General features: G+C 49.9%; 1 protein-coding gene across 13 annotated transcripts in view; it reads left to right on the plus strand.

Annotated features, from left to right (window-relative positions):
• The window catches only part of LOC121597968, a 107,277-nt gene extending 92,384 nt beyond the window's left edge, over window positions 1-14,893 (plus strand). For 10 of the 13 annotated variants that reach the window (XM_041924337.1, XM_041924342.1, XM_041924338.1 and 7 more), the window contains 14 exons: window positions 1,906-2,051; window positions 2,281-4,113; window positions 4,178-4,295; window positions 5,976-6,292; window positions 6,560-6,948; window positions 8,585-9,576; window positions 9,648-9,908; window positions 10,229-10,586; window positions 10,656-10,885; window positions 10,961-11,125; window positions 11,188-11,396; window positions 11,468-11,631; window positions 11,715-11,850; window positions 12,581-14,893. In XM_041924337.1, coding sequence (XP_041780271.1) covers window positions 1,906-2,051; window positions 2,281-4,113; window positions 4,178-4,295; window positions 5,976-6,292; window positions 6,560-6,948; window positions 8,585-9,576; window positions 9,648-9,908; window positions 10,229-10,586; window positions 10,656-10,885; window positions 10,961-11,125; window positions 11,188-11,396; window positions 11,468-11,631; window positions 11,715-11,850; window positions 12,581-12,632 — 5,370 coding nt within the window. In that variant the 3' untranslated portion in view covers window positions 12,633-14,893. The remainder of the gene's footprint in view (window positions 1-1,905; window positions 2,052-2,280; window positions 4,114-4,177; window positions 4,296-5,975; window positions 6,293-6,559; window positions 6,949-8,584; window positions 9,577-9,647; window positions 9,909-10,228; window positions 10,587-10,655; window positions 10,886-10,960; window positions 11,126-11,187; window positions 11,397-11,467; window positions 11,632-11,714; window positions 11,851-12,580) is intronic. The other 3 variants (XM_041924341.1, XM_041924340.1, XM_041924349.1) reach the window with 3 other exon arrangements.
• The last annotated feature ends 168 nt before the right edge of the window (window positions 14,894-15,061 follow it).

Here is a 15,061-nt window from a genome sequence, read left to right on the forward strand (position 1 = left end):
AGTCAAATAGATTCAAATTGTAATTTATTCCTTTTTCCACTGCCATTGCAAATCTGCATTCACCGGCGTGCACACAGTGAAACGCTCAAGTCCGATTCATCACGAGCTCCAACTCAAACTCCAACCTCAATTACCTCATCAGAGCTTACCAAAATTAGGTTGCAAAGCAATTGCCAGGGCCAATGTTTCTTCCGGGATGCTCATCGTCTGTCCCGGGGTTTATTTCTATTTTTTTAGCAGGAGCCATGAAAGTTGGCTCAATTCCCTTTTCAACGAATCTGTGCCGTAAGAAACACATTGGCCAAAACTGCTTTTCTTCGCATACCACCACACTCTCGCAGCGGTGAGTCGTGACCGTCCGTTTTAGCGCCATCTCATGCCTGCCCCTATCTGGTGCGGTAGGAACTGAAAGTGGCAAAAAGCCATTTACCCACCAACCTCAGCTTGTCTGTGCTTTACGGATAAATGGATAAACTTGCTTCTAATTATGCTGCAAACTTCATCCACACAACACAGTGGGAGTTCTAGGGAAAACGGGGGAAAAAACAACAAGCTCTGAGGGTAGCACAAAGCGCTGCTCCAAAAAAAACAGTTAAGACTGTGGCTTTGGGGCGTGAGCGGAGTGCAAGCTTTTAGTCGGAAAGCAACTTTTCATTAAAGCACACAGCGTCACACGGGCGGAAATGCGCTCCGACACGGATACAAATAAAATGGCCTTGGTTATTCAAGACCATTCTTCTGCTGCTCTTTCTCTCCGTCGCTGAAGCGTGCGTTCTTGCTCTGCTGTCTGCGCTCACCCGCAACCGTATAATACGTTAAGCAAATATATCACGGATGCTCCTGCCGACGACGGTATGGTAAGGTGTGGCCAAAGTTTTAAGCTTCAGCTTTCTTTCTTTCCTCCCTTTTGGGGGGGCGTGAAGTGAAATCTTCTTCGCTCAACAATTTCATTTGTCAAAACCGTGTTTTCCCTGGCCGTGCATTGACAGTTGCGTTTGGTGCCCACCGGTTTTTGCCGGTTTACGGTGGAAGGTGTCATAACATTTTAATTACTTGAGACACTAACAAGTTGGCGCAGTAATTAGATCTCGTTATTAAAAGTGGAAACTTTGCAGTCTTTTGCACTAGTCTGCCACTGTAATACAAAAAAAGACACTCACACCGTTGAAAGCGGCCTTAAAGTAAAAAACAAACAAGGCGCCTTCGATACTTTCACTTTCCAACACGGCAGCTTCTTGCAGGGTTTTGTTTGGTGGGAAAGTGAAGAGCAGAGTGCTGGCACCATTTCACTGAATCATTATTTCCCCCGACCCCGGTGGCAGCTACGACCTTTTATGAGGTCGACGGCAAATCTGGGTCACTTGCTCGAGCTGTTTGCAAAATCGAAAGCGACAGCTGGTGACAGTCTCAATCTCATAAAAAATACACCATCCCTGGCAATCTTGGCTTGGCACAACGGCCTGTTTCGGAAAGGGCCGAAAAAAAAAATATCGATCTCGTGGTGGCCATCGTCAGCGAACGATTTGCATCGGCCCGAGACAAAGCAAGGACGCTTCTCTTTTGCTGACTTTCTTTGGCGGGGAATGTGTGGAACATAAAATCTCCATAAATTTCTCGGCTCAGATTTATTGCATATATGGTAAATCCGGCTCTCGGCTGTGCTTTGTATGCAAGAGAGTGGGATTTTTTTTCTTCTTAGAATGATTGAGATTGGAGCGTGATAAGAGCGTGAGTTGATAATAAACAGGAAACGTGCATGCAAATAAAATCAAACGAGTAGAAAAAGGAATGCCGTTTCATTTCATTCTCCTCGCGTACGGGATGAAGAGCTCAGCCTTTTCTTCGTCTTTGCAAACGATTGCATAACTTTAGGCGACTAAACTCCGAACGGGGCTTCTTTTGCAGGTAAAAATGGTTTCCCAAGGCGCGCAAACGAACGGCGGACTGAACGGTGGTGGCCGCAAGCTAACCAAGAGCCTTTCCGAGGCCGGCGATCGCTTGCAGGAGAATGGCATCGATCCAAACGTGCTGCAACCGGTGGACACTGGCACGTAAGTACGGTTGAGCATTTGCTTTGATACAGTTTCCTTTTTCCGAGACATTTTGCTTGCTGTCTGTTTGCGCCCGTGCTTGCATTTGCTGCGACGAAAAGCTAACAGCCTCACCCATTCTTCACCCCCTCCGGTTCCATTCGTTCTCGTTTCATGTTTTTTGGTTTTTGCTTTGCGCGCTTCATCATCGCATCAAACTACACAACCCGAAATACGCACACAATCGCAGCAGCGCGAATGCCAACTTTGATCATGAGCTGCTGCATCGCACACAGTCGGAAGAGCCGCCGAAATCACCCTTCACCATCACCTCACCGCCCGCCACCCATGTAGGGCCACATTTCGAGCTACCATCGTCGCGCACGTCCTCGCAGCTGAGCCACTCGGACGGCACGCACCTGACGCACTCGCGCAACCACTCGCAGGACAGTGCGACCTCGTACCGGTCGACCGATGGGTCGCGGACGTCGTACGAGACCGCCTCCTATCCGTACGATGCGTACGACAGCATTGTGCTGCCGCGGCGTGCCAGCCACTCGCAGGAGCCGACCTTCCAGTTTTTGCGCAAACAGGACCTGGAGCAGGTGCACCATCATCATCAGCAGCATCAGCAGCAGCAGCAGCAGCAGCAACATCTTCAACATCAACAACAACATCAGTCACAGTACACCCATGGCTACGAGAATGGATACGTTCCGTTCGAGACGCACAGCTTGCCGCGGAGAACGTGCATCCACCACAAGCCGGAGGAGTTCCACACGCACACACTGCCCCGGCGGGACCACGGGCACGCCCATCACCATCACGACATCGTGTACCGGGACCAGTCCCATCCGGCACTGCCCGCCCCCGAGCATCTCATCCTGTCCAACGGAAGCGTTAATCAAGATGTTCGATCTTTTGATAGCATGCCGACGGCCACGACCCTGAACCGCCGGATGTCTGCCCACGCCATTGTGCTGCCGCCGGAAAAGCAGCAACACTCGAGCGGGCTACCCCTCGTCCAAGGACTGCATCAGCAGCAGCAACAGCAGCAACAGCAGCAGCAGCAACAGCAGCAGCAGCAGCAACAACGGCGAGCCTCGTACGCGTTCGTCACGCCCGACACGCAAGCCCTCGCCAAGCGCAACTCCATCCCCCATCAGCAGATCCAGAAGGTGCAGCCCATCATGCAGACGCAACCGTTCCAACCGCTGGTCAAACCGCAACCACCCACTCTGCCCTCCCATTACACCTCCCAAGCGGCACCCCCGTCCTGTCCGGTGACGCCGCCCAACATTCAGCCGCTGGACATGCAGGACGACACCAAGTCGTCCTCCGAGGGTAGCTGCTCGACCTGCGACTCGGACAGCGAGCAGGAGCTGGACGGCCTGCCCGGCGAGGAGCGCGAAATCTTCATCGACTTTAAGCCGCGCGTGTCGCCCGTCCCCTCGCCCGGGGCCGTCAAGAAGAAAAAGCTTCAAAAAGCACAGTCCGAGGGTGAGCTGATGCATGCCGACGCAAGGCGCAAAGCGAGCGTGACGGGCGATGGAGATGGCGGTAGCTCAACCGTACCGACCGGCAGTGACGATGAGGGACGCTCCACGATGCGGGAACAGTGTGCAGCGCCGAAACTGCCCAAGCCGGACTATCGCGACGCGAGCGAAAGCTCCGTGCCGGACGATGAGCCGCAGGTGAAGGATCGGCGAAAGGAAAGCTTCCGCAAGCGCTCGGTCAGTCTGGATCAGCCCACGAGCTGCGAGCAGGAGGACGAGGAGGAACGGGCGCACAACGGGAGTGTGGTGCAACAGCACCCGCATCGCAACGGTGGGGACAGTGGGAGAGTTCACCCGCACGCAGCCCAGCGTATGTCGTCCCGGTCTAGATCGATCGGAGCTTCGATTGGGTCGCGCCATCTTTCGGCACCACCTTCGCCGCAGAAGGAAGATCACTCCGCGTCCACAGGTAGGCTTCACCGGGAGGCTTCCCCATTCCACTCTTCCGACTCGCTTGCAAACGATGCCACCCGCGACACGTCCGACGGGAACTGGAACGAATCGCAGGCGACGATCATGACGCAAAGGTGAGTGAATGGTGCTGAAGGTCGTTAAGAGTTGATTGTCAAGGTGATTGTTCTTCTCCAACAGCTTGACGGACAACGGGAAGCTGACTCCATCGTCGAGAAGGAAGAATCTGCTGCTGCAGCATCAGCAGCGCAGCTCGATGGATACGGATGTGCTGGATATGGAAGATATCGCCGATCAGGTAGGTGCTGAAGCGCCCAAAGTTATGCAATCGTTGTAGCAAAGCTATGGTATTAAGACTGAACATAGTTGGAAGTGAGTTTTTTACAGCAAATAACATATTTATGTACTACGGGTTGCATACCTTCAGGCTTTGAAAATAAATTTTCTGCTGAAAACTGTTCTTTGGATAGCTTAACAGTTTTTACTGTGAAGTCAACCAAACATATCCACTTTCGATCATCAAAGACGCCGAAGGCTGAGTAACTTTTGGCAACAAACTCGAATTTTATGACTAAATCAACAACCAAACCTTTCTTTCACCTTTTTGAGGTTCTTGCCTAAAATCAAAAAGGTTTCTTTTCTGCCATCATGAAATTCAATACCTTGGTAAAGTATCCACTATCCGTCAAGTGTTGATTCAGGTGCTGTTTGATTTTTTACTACATTTTCATAATACAAACCCCTCCATCGTTTCAATAAGACCCATTGAAAGGAAATATGACTTTGCCTTCCAACAGCACTGTTTACTTACAGTGCCGCGTGGCAGAAAATTACACCGGATGCAGCCGTGGAACGAATAAACCGCTGCCACTAATTAATAATTTTGTACACCTCGTTGTCCCGCGTATACCCGAAGTATCCCATTATCTCGCCTACATTGTGGATTTTCATCGGCAAGATTGAAATTCCATGAAAAAAACGCGCACGCTCTACCGAAACCCAAGCGCACACTTTAGGCGTTGTTTACTTCCAATGTTCAATGGCTCTGCAAAAGACCAGCTAAGCCTGGCGTGAAATTCACTTCTGCTCTTTTTGCCAGCACTGGGACTGACTCCACCCTCCCACGAAACGGCCCGGGACTCCGAGGCAGTGGGTTTTTTCCTTTCTCGAAATGGAAATTTGACATGGAATTTGAAGCTAAAATCACCACCCAACCACCGCTCCATCCGGTTGTTTGCAGTTGAGCCGAAAATTGAATTGTGTATTGGAAAACGGCGGTCCACACTGGGAGCGGTTTTGGCAGCCATTTCCATTCGAACGATTTTGCCAAAGCTCCAATGTCTACGAATGTATGAAATTGAATATTCTAAACAGAGAATAGCGCTCTGGCGAGCTTTGTGTGTTGTGGCCCCATTGACAACGATCTGTATGCCAGCAACGGGCCAGTATCGAGCCAGTCACTTTAATTAAATTCGCATACATAATCTACCACAGCACAGATGAGATTCGGGGTGAATTTGCTTTGCTACAAAACATTACTTATGGGCAAAAAAGGACTACCACTCTCTCACTATGCTGCACCCAAAAAATCAGCAGCTTGTTTCGTAACTAAACGCTCGACTCGTGCAGCTACAGTGCAGTGTTGCAGTTTTCACCCACCAAAAAAGGATGAAAAAGGACATGATTTAATTTTATGTGACGCCCAAACACGCCACAGCGCACTCTGGTCCGGTTATTGCTCAAAGTTGCTGCATCACTTGGGTGGGTCCAGCAGCTTTCATTTTGTTTACCCTACGTTCTGTCCCATGCACCGAGCTGCTTTCAGCTTTTTTTTGTTTGATATCGCTTGTGGCGTCCGAAAAGCCAGGATCAAGCGGTGGTCTTAACGCGTCCGGGGATTTCGCCGCTGGTCGAAGCATTTTACGACCGCTTTTTACGCTTTGTTTTCTCTACTATCCTCCTCACCCTTTCTGTGCAGCCTCTACCACCACTGCCAGTAACCGTGGCATCGACTGCACTGCAGTCAAACACCGTCTCCACACCGTCCGGCCACGGCCACCAACCGAACGGGACGGCCATTCAACCGAGCGTGGCCGGCATCGGCATCGTAAAGCCCACCACCCCATCGATCGCTGTCATCCCTTCGCCGAGCATGGAGCGCGAGGAGCGTGACCTGCAGTGGCAAAAGTCGGCCACGCTGCGCCGCCCTTCGCGGCCACTTTCGCCCACCAAGCGGGCCGCACGCAGCGAGAAGCAGCAGCAAAAGCTGCACAAAATCGAACCGTTAATCCATCGGTAAGTGAGCGAGTGGCGAGGGATTTAGGATTAGGCGAATAATCTGTTTCGTTTCAATTATATGTTTTCTTTTGATAAAAGCTCAAATTTATGTACTTAAAAGCAAATTTCAAATTTAATAGTGCAGCTGACACTTTAACCAATTTATAAGCAGCTACGAAAGCCTCTAAAGGCTGATATTGTGAAGCAAAAAGCATACATTTAGGCGCATTACTGCCTCTTTAATTATAACTTCATCTTCTTCATCCTTCCATCAATTTCATTCAGCTCTTCGGATCCAACCGAACGTACCGGAAAGTCCGACCCAAGTCCAACGTCCTCAATGCCTTCCGGCAGCCCAGCGACTCCCCAGCAACCTTCCCCGTCCTCAGCCAAGCTGCCCCACCACCATCCAATCGGTGCGGCCACTCCGGTGGCTGCCCGGTTCACCAAGGGTTCGCCCGGAAACGGTGTCGATCTCTTGAAGGATCATCCCGTCTTTAGCCAAGATCCGAGCACAGCCGGTCCCGGTGGTGCCACCGGTGGTGGCGCTGGATCGGAAGGCAGCACCACCGAAGACTATGTGACGTGCACCGACAACTCGAAGCGGGGTGCATCGGGAGCTAAAGGTACATACAAAACGATCCACGCCACTAGACCGACCAAACAAGTACCAGGTTCGAAATGTCCGATTCTTACACACTCGCACGCACTGTTCGTTTGTTTCCCCTCATTTGTCTCCCCATGCGCTCCAAAATTTCCCCAAGTGTTTGTGCTATGTTTTGCTCCCTTTGCTGTTGTTACGTTTGTCTGTTTGTATTTCCTGCTCCCCTCCATCCAGTGTGTTTTAGCTGTGTGTGTATATTGTCTGCCAAGTGCCGTTGTTCCTCCTTCCCTTTTAATACAGCGCGGTGTAATGAGGAGGAAGAAAAAAACATTTGCTTTTATTTGTCACCCGTGTTTGAGTTTTATTCACACTTTGATCATCAATTATCATATCGGATGTGTGTGTGTGTGTGTTTGTGTGTGAACAATATATCCACCTCCAGCCAGCTGAATGGATGTCACATAAAAAATAAAAACACAACACACATTATCGTTTAATTAAAACATTGCCAGCGCATTGCACATAATTATAATCCTTTAAAGCGGTGCTCGCTGCGGTGCTGTTCACAATAACTCCACTGTTTTGCTTGGTGTCCGCACTTTACTCACGGTGTGGTTAAGGCCTGTGTAAATAAGGGGTAACAAAAACGCTACTTTTGATGACAATAAATAAAATTTAATTATACCGACAATGCTTATCCCACACAATGCGATGGGTAGCGGCGCGTGTGAATGATGCTAATTATTGAAAATGTTTGTCAATTGGTTGGTATCCCATGAAAGCACATAAAAGCTCATACCAGAGAATCCAAAATGTAAAATGATAAAATAACTTTTTTTATTGTTTGGTAGTTGTTGGAACTACAATCTGTAATCGAAAACAACAATTTCAATGCAGCATATGCAACTAAAAAAAGATAAAAAAGGTCAATTTCAAGTTTGACTTCACGATAATCATCCTTGAAGTATGCAATGTGTACAACAAAACGAATAAAATAGTAGACACTAGCCAAATATTTTTCTTTTAAACCAATAGGGCTTCAAACTCTGATATTTTATTTAATTATCTGCCTTTTTTCACTCCACTGACATCACATCAATCAAACTGGAAATGAATTAACCCGAAAGTCATCCGATCAAAAGCTTGTTATTTTATCTTGCTTTTCCCAGTTAAGGTTAACTCGATAATTGTCAAGTGTCGCTTTAATGTTAATCAATCATCGTTAGTGATTGTTACGGCCAAGTGTGAATTATCATTTATGTGTATTTATGTTTCAATGTGCTTCCAGTTGAGTGTCATTCCGACGTAACCCATTTCCATTTCCATCCCTTTTCACAACGTCACAAATCAATCAACAAAGCAAAATGCTTTTAGGACGTTAATTAGTTATTGATAAACAAATGGAGCGATTGGGCTTAGCCCTGTTTCAATGGGAATAGTATAAAAAAATTCCCCATTAATTTAGTGTTATAGCATCCACCATATATCCACATAATCCCCGGCTTAGATGTTTGAAAGCAGCTTTTGTTGGAACCGTTACCTGTTCAATATTAGACATCGTTTGTCGCTTGTTGTTGATTCGCAATTACCATCCCCACCACGCGGAAAAGCTTGTTGCTGTTGCTGGTTGACGTTTCAAGTCTGTCCGAACGTTGCAAATGGGTCAAGTTACACGCTTTCATCTTTGTTCCTTTTGCCAACTGCAGCCACCACGCAGGACGGATCATCCTTCGAGAGTGCGTCCTCCATCTACAGCCTGGCCCGGGTCGACGCGGTGTGCGAGGAAACGCCCCCGGTCGAGGAAAAGTCCGTCTCGCCCCAAATCCCACCGCCGCCCATTCCGAAGCCCTCGCCGACGCACTCCGTCAGCAGCAGTTCGAGCGATAGTTTCAGCGTGAGCAAGAAGAGTTCGCCTTCCCGGGCCGCCCTGCCGAAAGCGATCGCCGGCAAGGTGAAGCCGGCCAAGCCGCAGTCGCTTTCGGACGACGAGCGAAGCGAAAAGCGCTACTCGTCGTCGCACGACGAGAAGGAGGCCGCGCCCAAGCTGCCGTACGCTGGCACCGCGACCGGAACTATTGCCCGAAGCGCTCGGCGGGGTCGCGACTGGAACGAGGAGGAGCGGCGCAGGAAAAAGAGCACGTTCAAGCTGGAGTTCGACAAGGACTCGATCAAGACGTACACCACGCCGATGCTGCGCCAGCCGAGCCCGGGCTTCAAGAAGCTGTCGCCGGAGGACAAGAGTGCACTGAATGTGCTGGACGGGGCGAGTCCCAGCAGCAAGCAGAAACGCTTCCGGCCGAAGACACGCAAGTCACCGCGGGCTCGCAGCACCGTACCGGAGGACACGACCGCTGGCAGTGGGTTGGGATCGACCGGAACGCTGCCACGGCGAAGCAAGACACCGTTGGTGCGCTCCCCCGAGAAACCTACCGTGGCGGCGACTGCGGCGACTGCGACAACGGCCGTGGTGCTGGCCACACCTCAGCCGACGATTGTTACCACCGGCACGAAGCTGAGTCCCTCGCAGTACTACTCACAGATCCGTAGCCCACCGTCGGTTGGATCTCCTCGCAAGCAGAAAATCTCGCCCGAGAAACGACTGCAGGCGATCTCCACCGAGTCGCTACGTTCGGTGTCACCTGGTTCGGACTCGGTGTTTTACAGCGAAGCCGACGCACTGTCCCACTGTGAGCACCAGGTAAGAAGCTTAGCTTCAAACCCCATTCTTCCCTATACTAACAAAGTCTTGGCTGTGCTGCTATCTCTCAGGTTCACTGTTCACACTGCGGCAAAGAGGTGGAGGTCTCGAACCTCCCGGGCGAATCCGAAGAGTCCATCCTAACGCTCGACTCGACGGACAACGATCGGCCGGACATTGTGCAGCCACCGGAGGGGTTCGCTGACTCGCCAGACTGCACCAAGACGCCGCACCACACCCGGCTGTACAAGAAGATGGACAAACGCTTTCGCTCCGAGGACAGGCACGTCGATCGGCGACACTTCAAGAGCCGGCAGGAGTACCGGGCCAAGGTAAGCGGTTAGTGATCCACTCTGCCGTTGTTGTGTGCTCTGGGTAGTTGTGTGAGTGTGTTAGCTGCGGTTGCATTTTTTCCCCCTACAGTTTCCCCCTGCAAGTATGCAAGCTGTCTGACAAACTTTCGTTTTTAGAGGATCGTTTGTAGAGCAAGAGCCAATCTTCTCGATGGAGATGTGTCTAGAAAGCTGTTTAGTTTGATATTAATGAAGATAACTACAAACAAGTGTCTATAATATTAAGAACCTTGAGTGTTTAGGAGTTTCCCGTAGAATTAGCTCTCATGATGAATTCAATTTCGATCCATTTACCCTAGAGCGAGGAGCGTGGCAAGGAGGAGATCGAACCGAATAATCTGCGTCCAGCCGGTTCGTCGCCCTGCGTAGCGCCGGCCGGCCAAGCGTACATCGACACAACGTCCGAGCCGGAGCAGGGCATCTACCACGGTAACTACAAGGCTGGCCTGTGGATCTGCATCGCCGACAGGGACGTTTGGCGACGGAACGAGCTACCAGACGGCAGCTTCGATCGCCCGAAGGACGCAACGCTCGAGCGACGCGGCTCGACCGATTCGGAGCGAGATTTTCGAAAGAAATACCAAGCCATCACACACCGGCTGGTGCACCGGAAGTCATGCGTCGAGATGTACCGACGTCAGAATAGCAACAGTTTTGGTAAGATTGCCTTTAAAGCGCTACATCATGCAAGAAGTTTAATGCGATCTCTCCGTCTCTTATCGACAGACACCGATAAAACGGTGGTCGTGTGCAGGAAGTCCGGCGAGTTCGGGTTCCGCATACACGGCTCGAAGCCGGTCGTGGTGTCCGCGATCGAGCCGGACACGCCGGCCGAAACTTCGGGCCTAGAGGTAGGTGATATTGTACTGTCGGTCAACGGTATCTCGGTGATCGACAAAAGTCACTCGGAGGTTGTGAAAATTGCCCACGCTGGCAGCGATACGCTCGAGCTGGAGGTAAGCATTTGCGGGCTGTTGCCGGTGCTGAACGGAGGCTCAAAGCTCTTTTACCATTTCTTTTGGCACGGCCAGGTTGCTCGTACGATTGGGATGCTGTCGCCCCTGGACGATGGCTCCTCACATCCCTCGATCTACACCGGGTTCCTATGGCGGTACTGTTCCAGCGGTGGCAAATGGGTCCGGCGGTGGTTCTCGCTACGGCCGGACCATTGTCTCTACTACTACAAATCAGATGCGGTAAGCGTTTTGGCAGTTAGTTCCTTTCATTTGATCGCCTTAACTAAAAAACTGCTTAATAGGATAATCAACCGATTGGAGCGATCATGCTGACGAACCACACGATCGAGCGCATTCCGCTTGAACCAATCACGCGCCCGCACAGCTTTGCCATCGACACGGAGGAAGGCACCAAGGTGCAGCTGTCGGCCGACACGGAAGAAGCGGCCAGTCGCTGGATCGCCATCATCAGCCACGCTGCCCAGCAATGTGATCCCTGGCTGGAAAACAGGTGTGTACATGCTCTTCCAGCTCATCTTTGTACTGAACGTCTTACAAGCAACGAATCATTCCTTGAAACAGTGCACGGAACCTACGGCTCTGTGCGACGGGTATCAGCAAACCGGACTGCAGCGGGCCGCTGACCAAGCTGGGCAGCAAATGGCGCTCGTGGACCAAGCGATACTGTGTGCTGAAGGATGCGGTACTCTACTTCTACCACGACGGCACCAGCAAGAGTGCTTTCGGTAATTGAAATGACGGTCTACAACTGTGGAGAAGAAGTTCTAACTCACCACACTGTTGATTTTCAATTTGTTTGACGAATTAGGTATGGCCTGCCTGCAGGGGTATCGTGTACAGCCTTCGTCGGCCGGTGGTAAGAAGTATGCGTTCGAGATAGTTCCACCGGAGTTGAGTCTAAGACACTACTACTTCCACACCGAGACGGAAATGGACAAGAAGCGGTAAGTGAAAGCGGCCTTCAGTGGCTTTAAAACCTATTTTTGTAAGACTCCAAAGAGTAATCTCATTTATATTGGTAATATTTTAACATAAAATAATATGAAAGTGCTTAAAACTCATATCATCTTCATCTTGACAAGCTGTGGCATAGACTATCCCCTTTAAAACCAACAACCAATACACATCCAGACAACAAAGAGATACAAATCACTCACTCTCTGCGTGAGCAGCATTGCACACAGCAAGCAGAAACTCGTAAATCGCGTACCGCGCCTGCATCATATGCAATTTTTTTTATTGAAAATATTGCAACAGCTTCTTCCGCCAGCTTGACCTGTTATTGTGTTGGCGTTGGCGAACGCAAAACAACAGGGAAGAAAAAACAAGAAAAAAAAGCAAAATGCAACGCCCATTTCACCCTCCGAAAGCATCCTTTTACGGCAAAGCGATACACAAGCGCCATTCATCGCAATAAAGCCATCAATTGGAAATTTAATTTTCTTTTTCCCATCTCTCTCTCTCTGTTTTTTTCTTTTTCTCTTTTCCGTTGGCTGTTTCCACCCTTAAATCGCTTTCCATGTCCATGTCACGATATTTTTCCATTATCCATTCGCCCGGAATGATGGTGGTACGTCGGCCATTCGCAATGGACGTCGTAATACGTCTCCCCCCTGTCTTCCACTCTTCTCGATCCCTCCCTTGCGGCTCTAATCGAACGGACACTGGGTGCAGCTGGGTGGCCGCCCTGGAATACTCGATAGACCGGTGGATGAGGGCCGGCTGAAATAACCTGAAACGCTACGAGCAGCTCGTATAGTACACACCGTTTGGCCTTACGTTTCGCCAATCTCCGGTCGGGAGCAATCCTTTCCACCGCCAGCAGCAACACCATCCTTCACCATCAACCAACGGTCCAGCGGTGGCAGCATAAACAAAGCACAAGCAAGCAAAACACCACTACAGTGCCCGCGCGCTCACCCAGCTTCACATTATGGTTTCGGAATATGCGAATGGGGAGGGCATAAAACAACACAACCTCGGTCTCGAACTGCCCAGCGCACGATGCTCTAGCAGCAGCAACGACGGCAGCAGCAGCGCCAGCGTCCATCGTAAAGGAGCCGTGATTGCGGTGTGCCTACCTTTCAGGCGCCGCCAGCACCGGTGATTGAATGGAGTGAAAGCAGACAAGCGACGAGCGCAGCGACAACGAGAATCAGTGCTGACAATTTGTGCATGTAAGCTGGAAACACACACACACACACACACCGACACACACAAATAGCCCACAGTCACGCTTCAATTACGATCGTGCCTGCTAGCAGCAGGCCAAACAAATCAACCGTGCCGTAAACTATGGAGGCCAGCGTAATACGAGACTCACACTCACACGCTACCAAGGTAGGTTTTTTTCCGATGGTGTAATATCGAAACCCGTCCCATGCGCTTGCTGCTTGATGCCATTTTGGTGTCGTGATTTTCACTCGTCCAGCACGAGCTACATCGCCCCCCACGTGCGCACAAACACACACACCTACACGGAGCAGGATGGCAGCTTTGTGTCTTGCAGCTTTTGTAGCGTTTTTCGGGGTCGGGGTTGTTTTTCTTGCCACTCCAAAAGTAGTGGGGAACAGGGGAGCCTCGGCCTGACCTTTTGTTATTGACGTAACGTATACAATTTATGCTACCGCTTGCCGTAAACACTTGCACCGCAGGGTTTTCACAGCATTTTCATTTCCATCTTTTTCTTTATCATTCTCCTCGACCATCACTTGGAGGCGCTGGAGGTGTTAAGCGTCATACGAGAACGATGCGTAGCGTTTGCAATGGTGTGATGGTGTGGGGTAATATTTTTCTACCCACTCGCCAACCACGGCACACGGGCTTGGTGCTGCGGGGGAAAAGTTTCTCTTACAAAACGTCCCCAAACGTGGCATAAACTTCATCCTCCTTCTCGTCGTTTTGACTCAAAAGAGCAGTAGACTCTAGAGGCCGTGTCTAGAGGAGGGTGGGGACCGGAAAAATTGATGAAAATCTTTCCCCATGCCAAAGCATCCCAAACCAACGGGAGGACGATGTTTCCGGCTGAACAACTTCATGTAGCAGGTGTGGCTTGTAGAAGGTACTGAAGCGAGAGTTTGTCACCACCGATAAGGACTGTTGGGGCCACCGCCCCAAAAACTTCCGGGATATGAAAGCGATTTAAATACACACAGCACCCGTAAACAACCCAACTCTTTCTCTCTCACACACACACATACAAAAATGGAGATAGCAATAGATGCGAAACGAGACCAACAGAAACGAACTGAACGGGGCGCCCCCAGAGCTGACGTAGCGTTGTTTTTCCCGCCCGAATCGAGGGAAAACACTCTTCTCCTTAGATGATAGTATTGATAGAGAGCATTTAATAGATTTAATAGCGAATGCACACACACGCACATATAAAGACAGCCACACCGTAACGCAATGAGACGCGTCTCATTGATGGGTAAATGGATAGCAGGAATGTGTGTTATAGTTATAGTAGCAAAATTAAATCCACTTAGCGAACGATCGTAAATGATAGCTTTAAGGGTGGTTCTAGCAGACACAGAAGGCGAAGAGGGCGATTTTGCTACGCGGATTGCATACTTTACACACCCAGCCAGCCTTGCAGAATGAATATGCGCCTTAAAGTATGCAATTGGCGTAACAAAGCTGCGCTTTAAGCTACTTGTTTCGTTTGGAAACAGGAGCACGTTATCGCCAGCATCGTTACGATGCCACGGGGAAGCGTCTTCGTAGTATAATGGATTTAGAACTCCGTAACTTACGCGGATGGTAAAGCACACTTCTACACTTTGATAAGGACTCTTGAGCAGAAAAAGGTCACCAGTGTTTGTGGGTAGAACTTGTATGAACTTAAAGTATTGATCAGGGCGAAATGGAAACGCATTGTTTATTGGTAAACTGATTTATGGATAACAACGAAGCATACTCACCAGGATCGCTCTTGTTGCACTATAAAGGGGTAGTTTTATGAGAACGCTTACTTCGGTATCATCTGAAAACATCTTCAGAAGAAAGAAATGGATGACGTTTGGAATAAAAAGAAAGTTTCTCTCAAAAACTTTGGCTGAATAAAACGGTCCTCAGCACTGTCATTGTAAAGCCTTTTAGGGAGAGAGAAAGAGCTCTATGCGGGAGACAAAAAAAAACGAAAACTTGCTAGAT

This window comes from Anopheles merus, chromosome 3R, assembly GCF_017562075.2.
Source record: "Anopheles merus strain MAF chromosome 3R, AmerM5.1, whole genome shotgun sequence".
Lineage (NCBI taxonomy): Eukaryota > Metazoa > Arthropoda > Insecta > Diptera > Culicidae > Anopheles > Anopheles merus.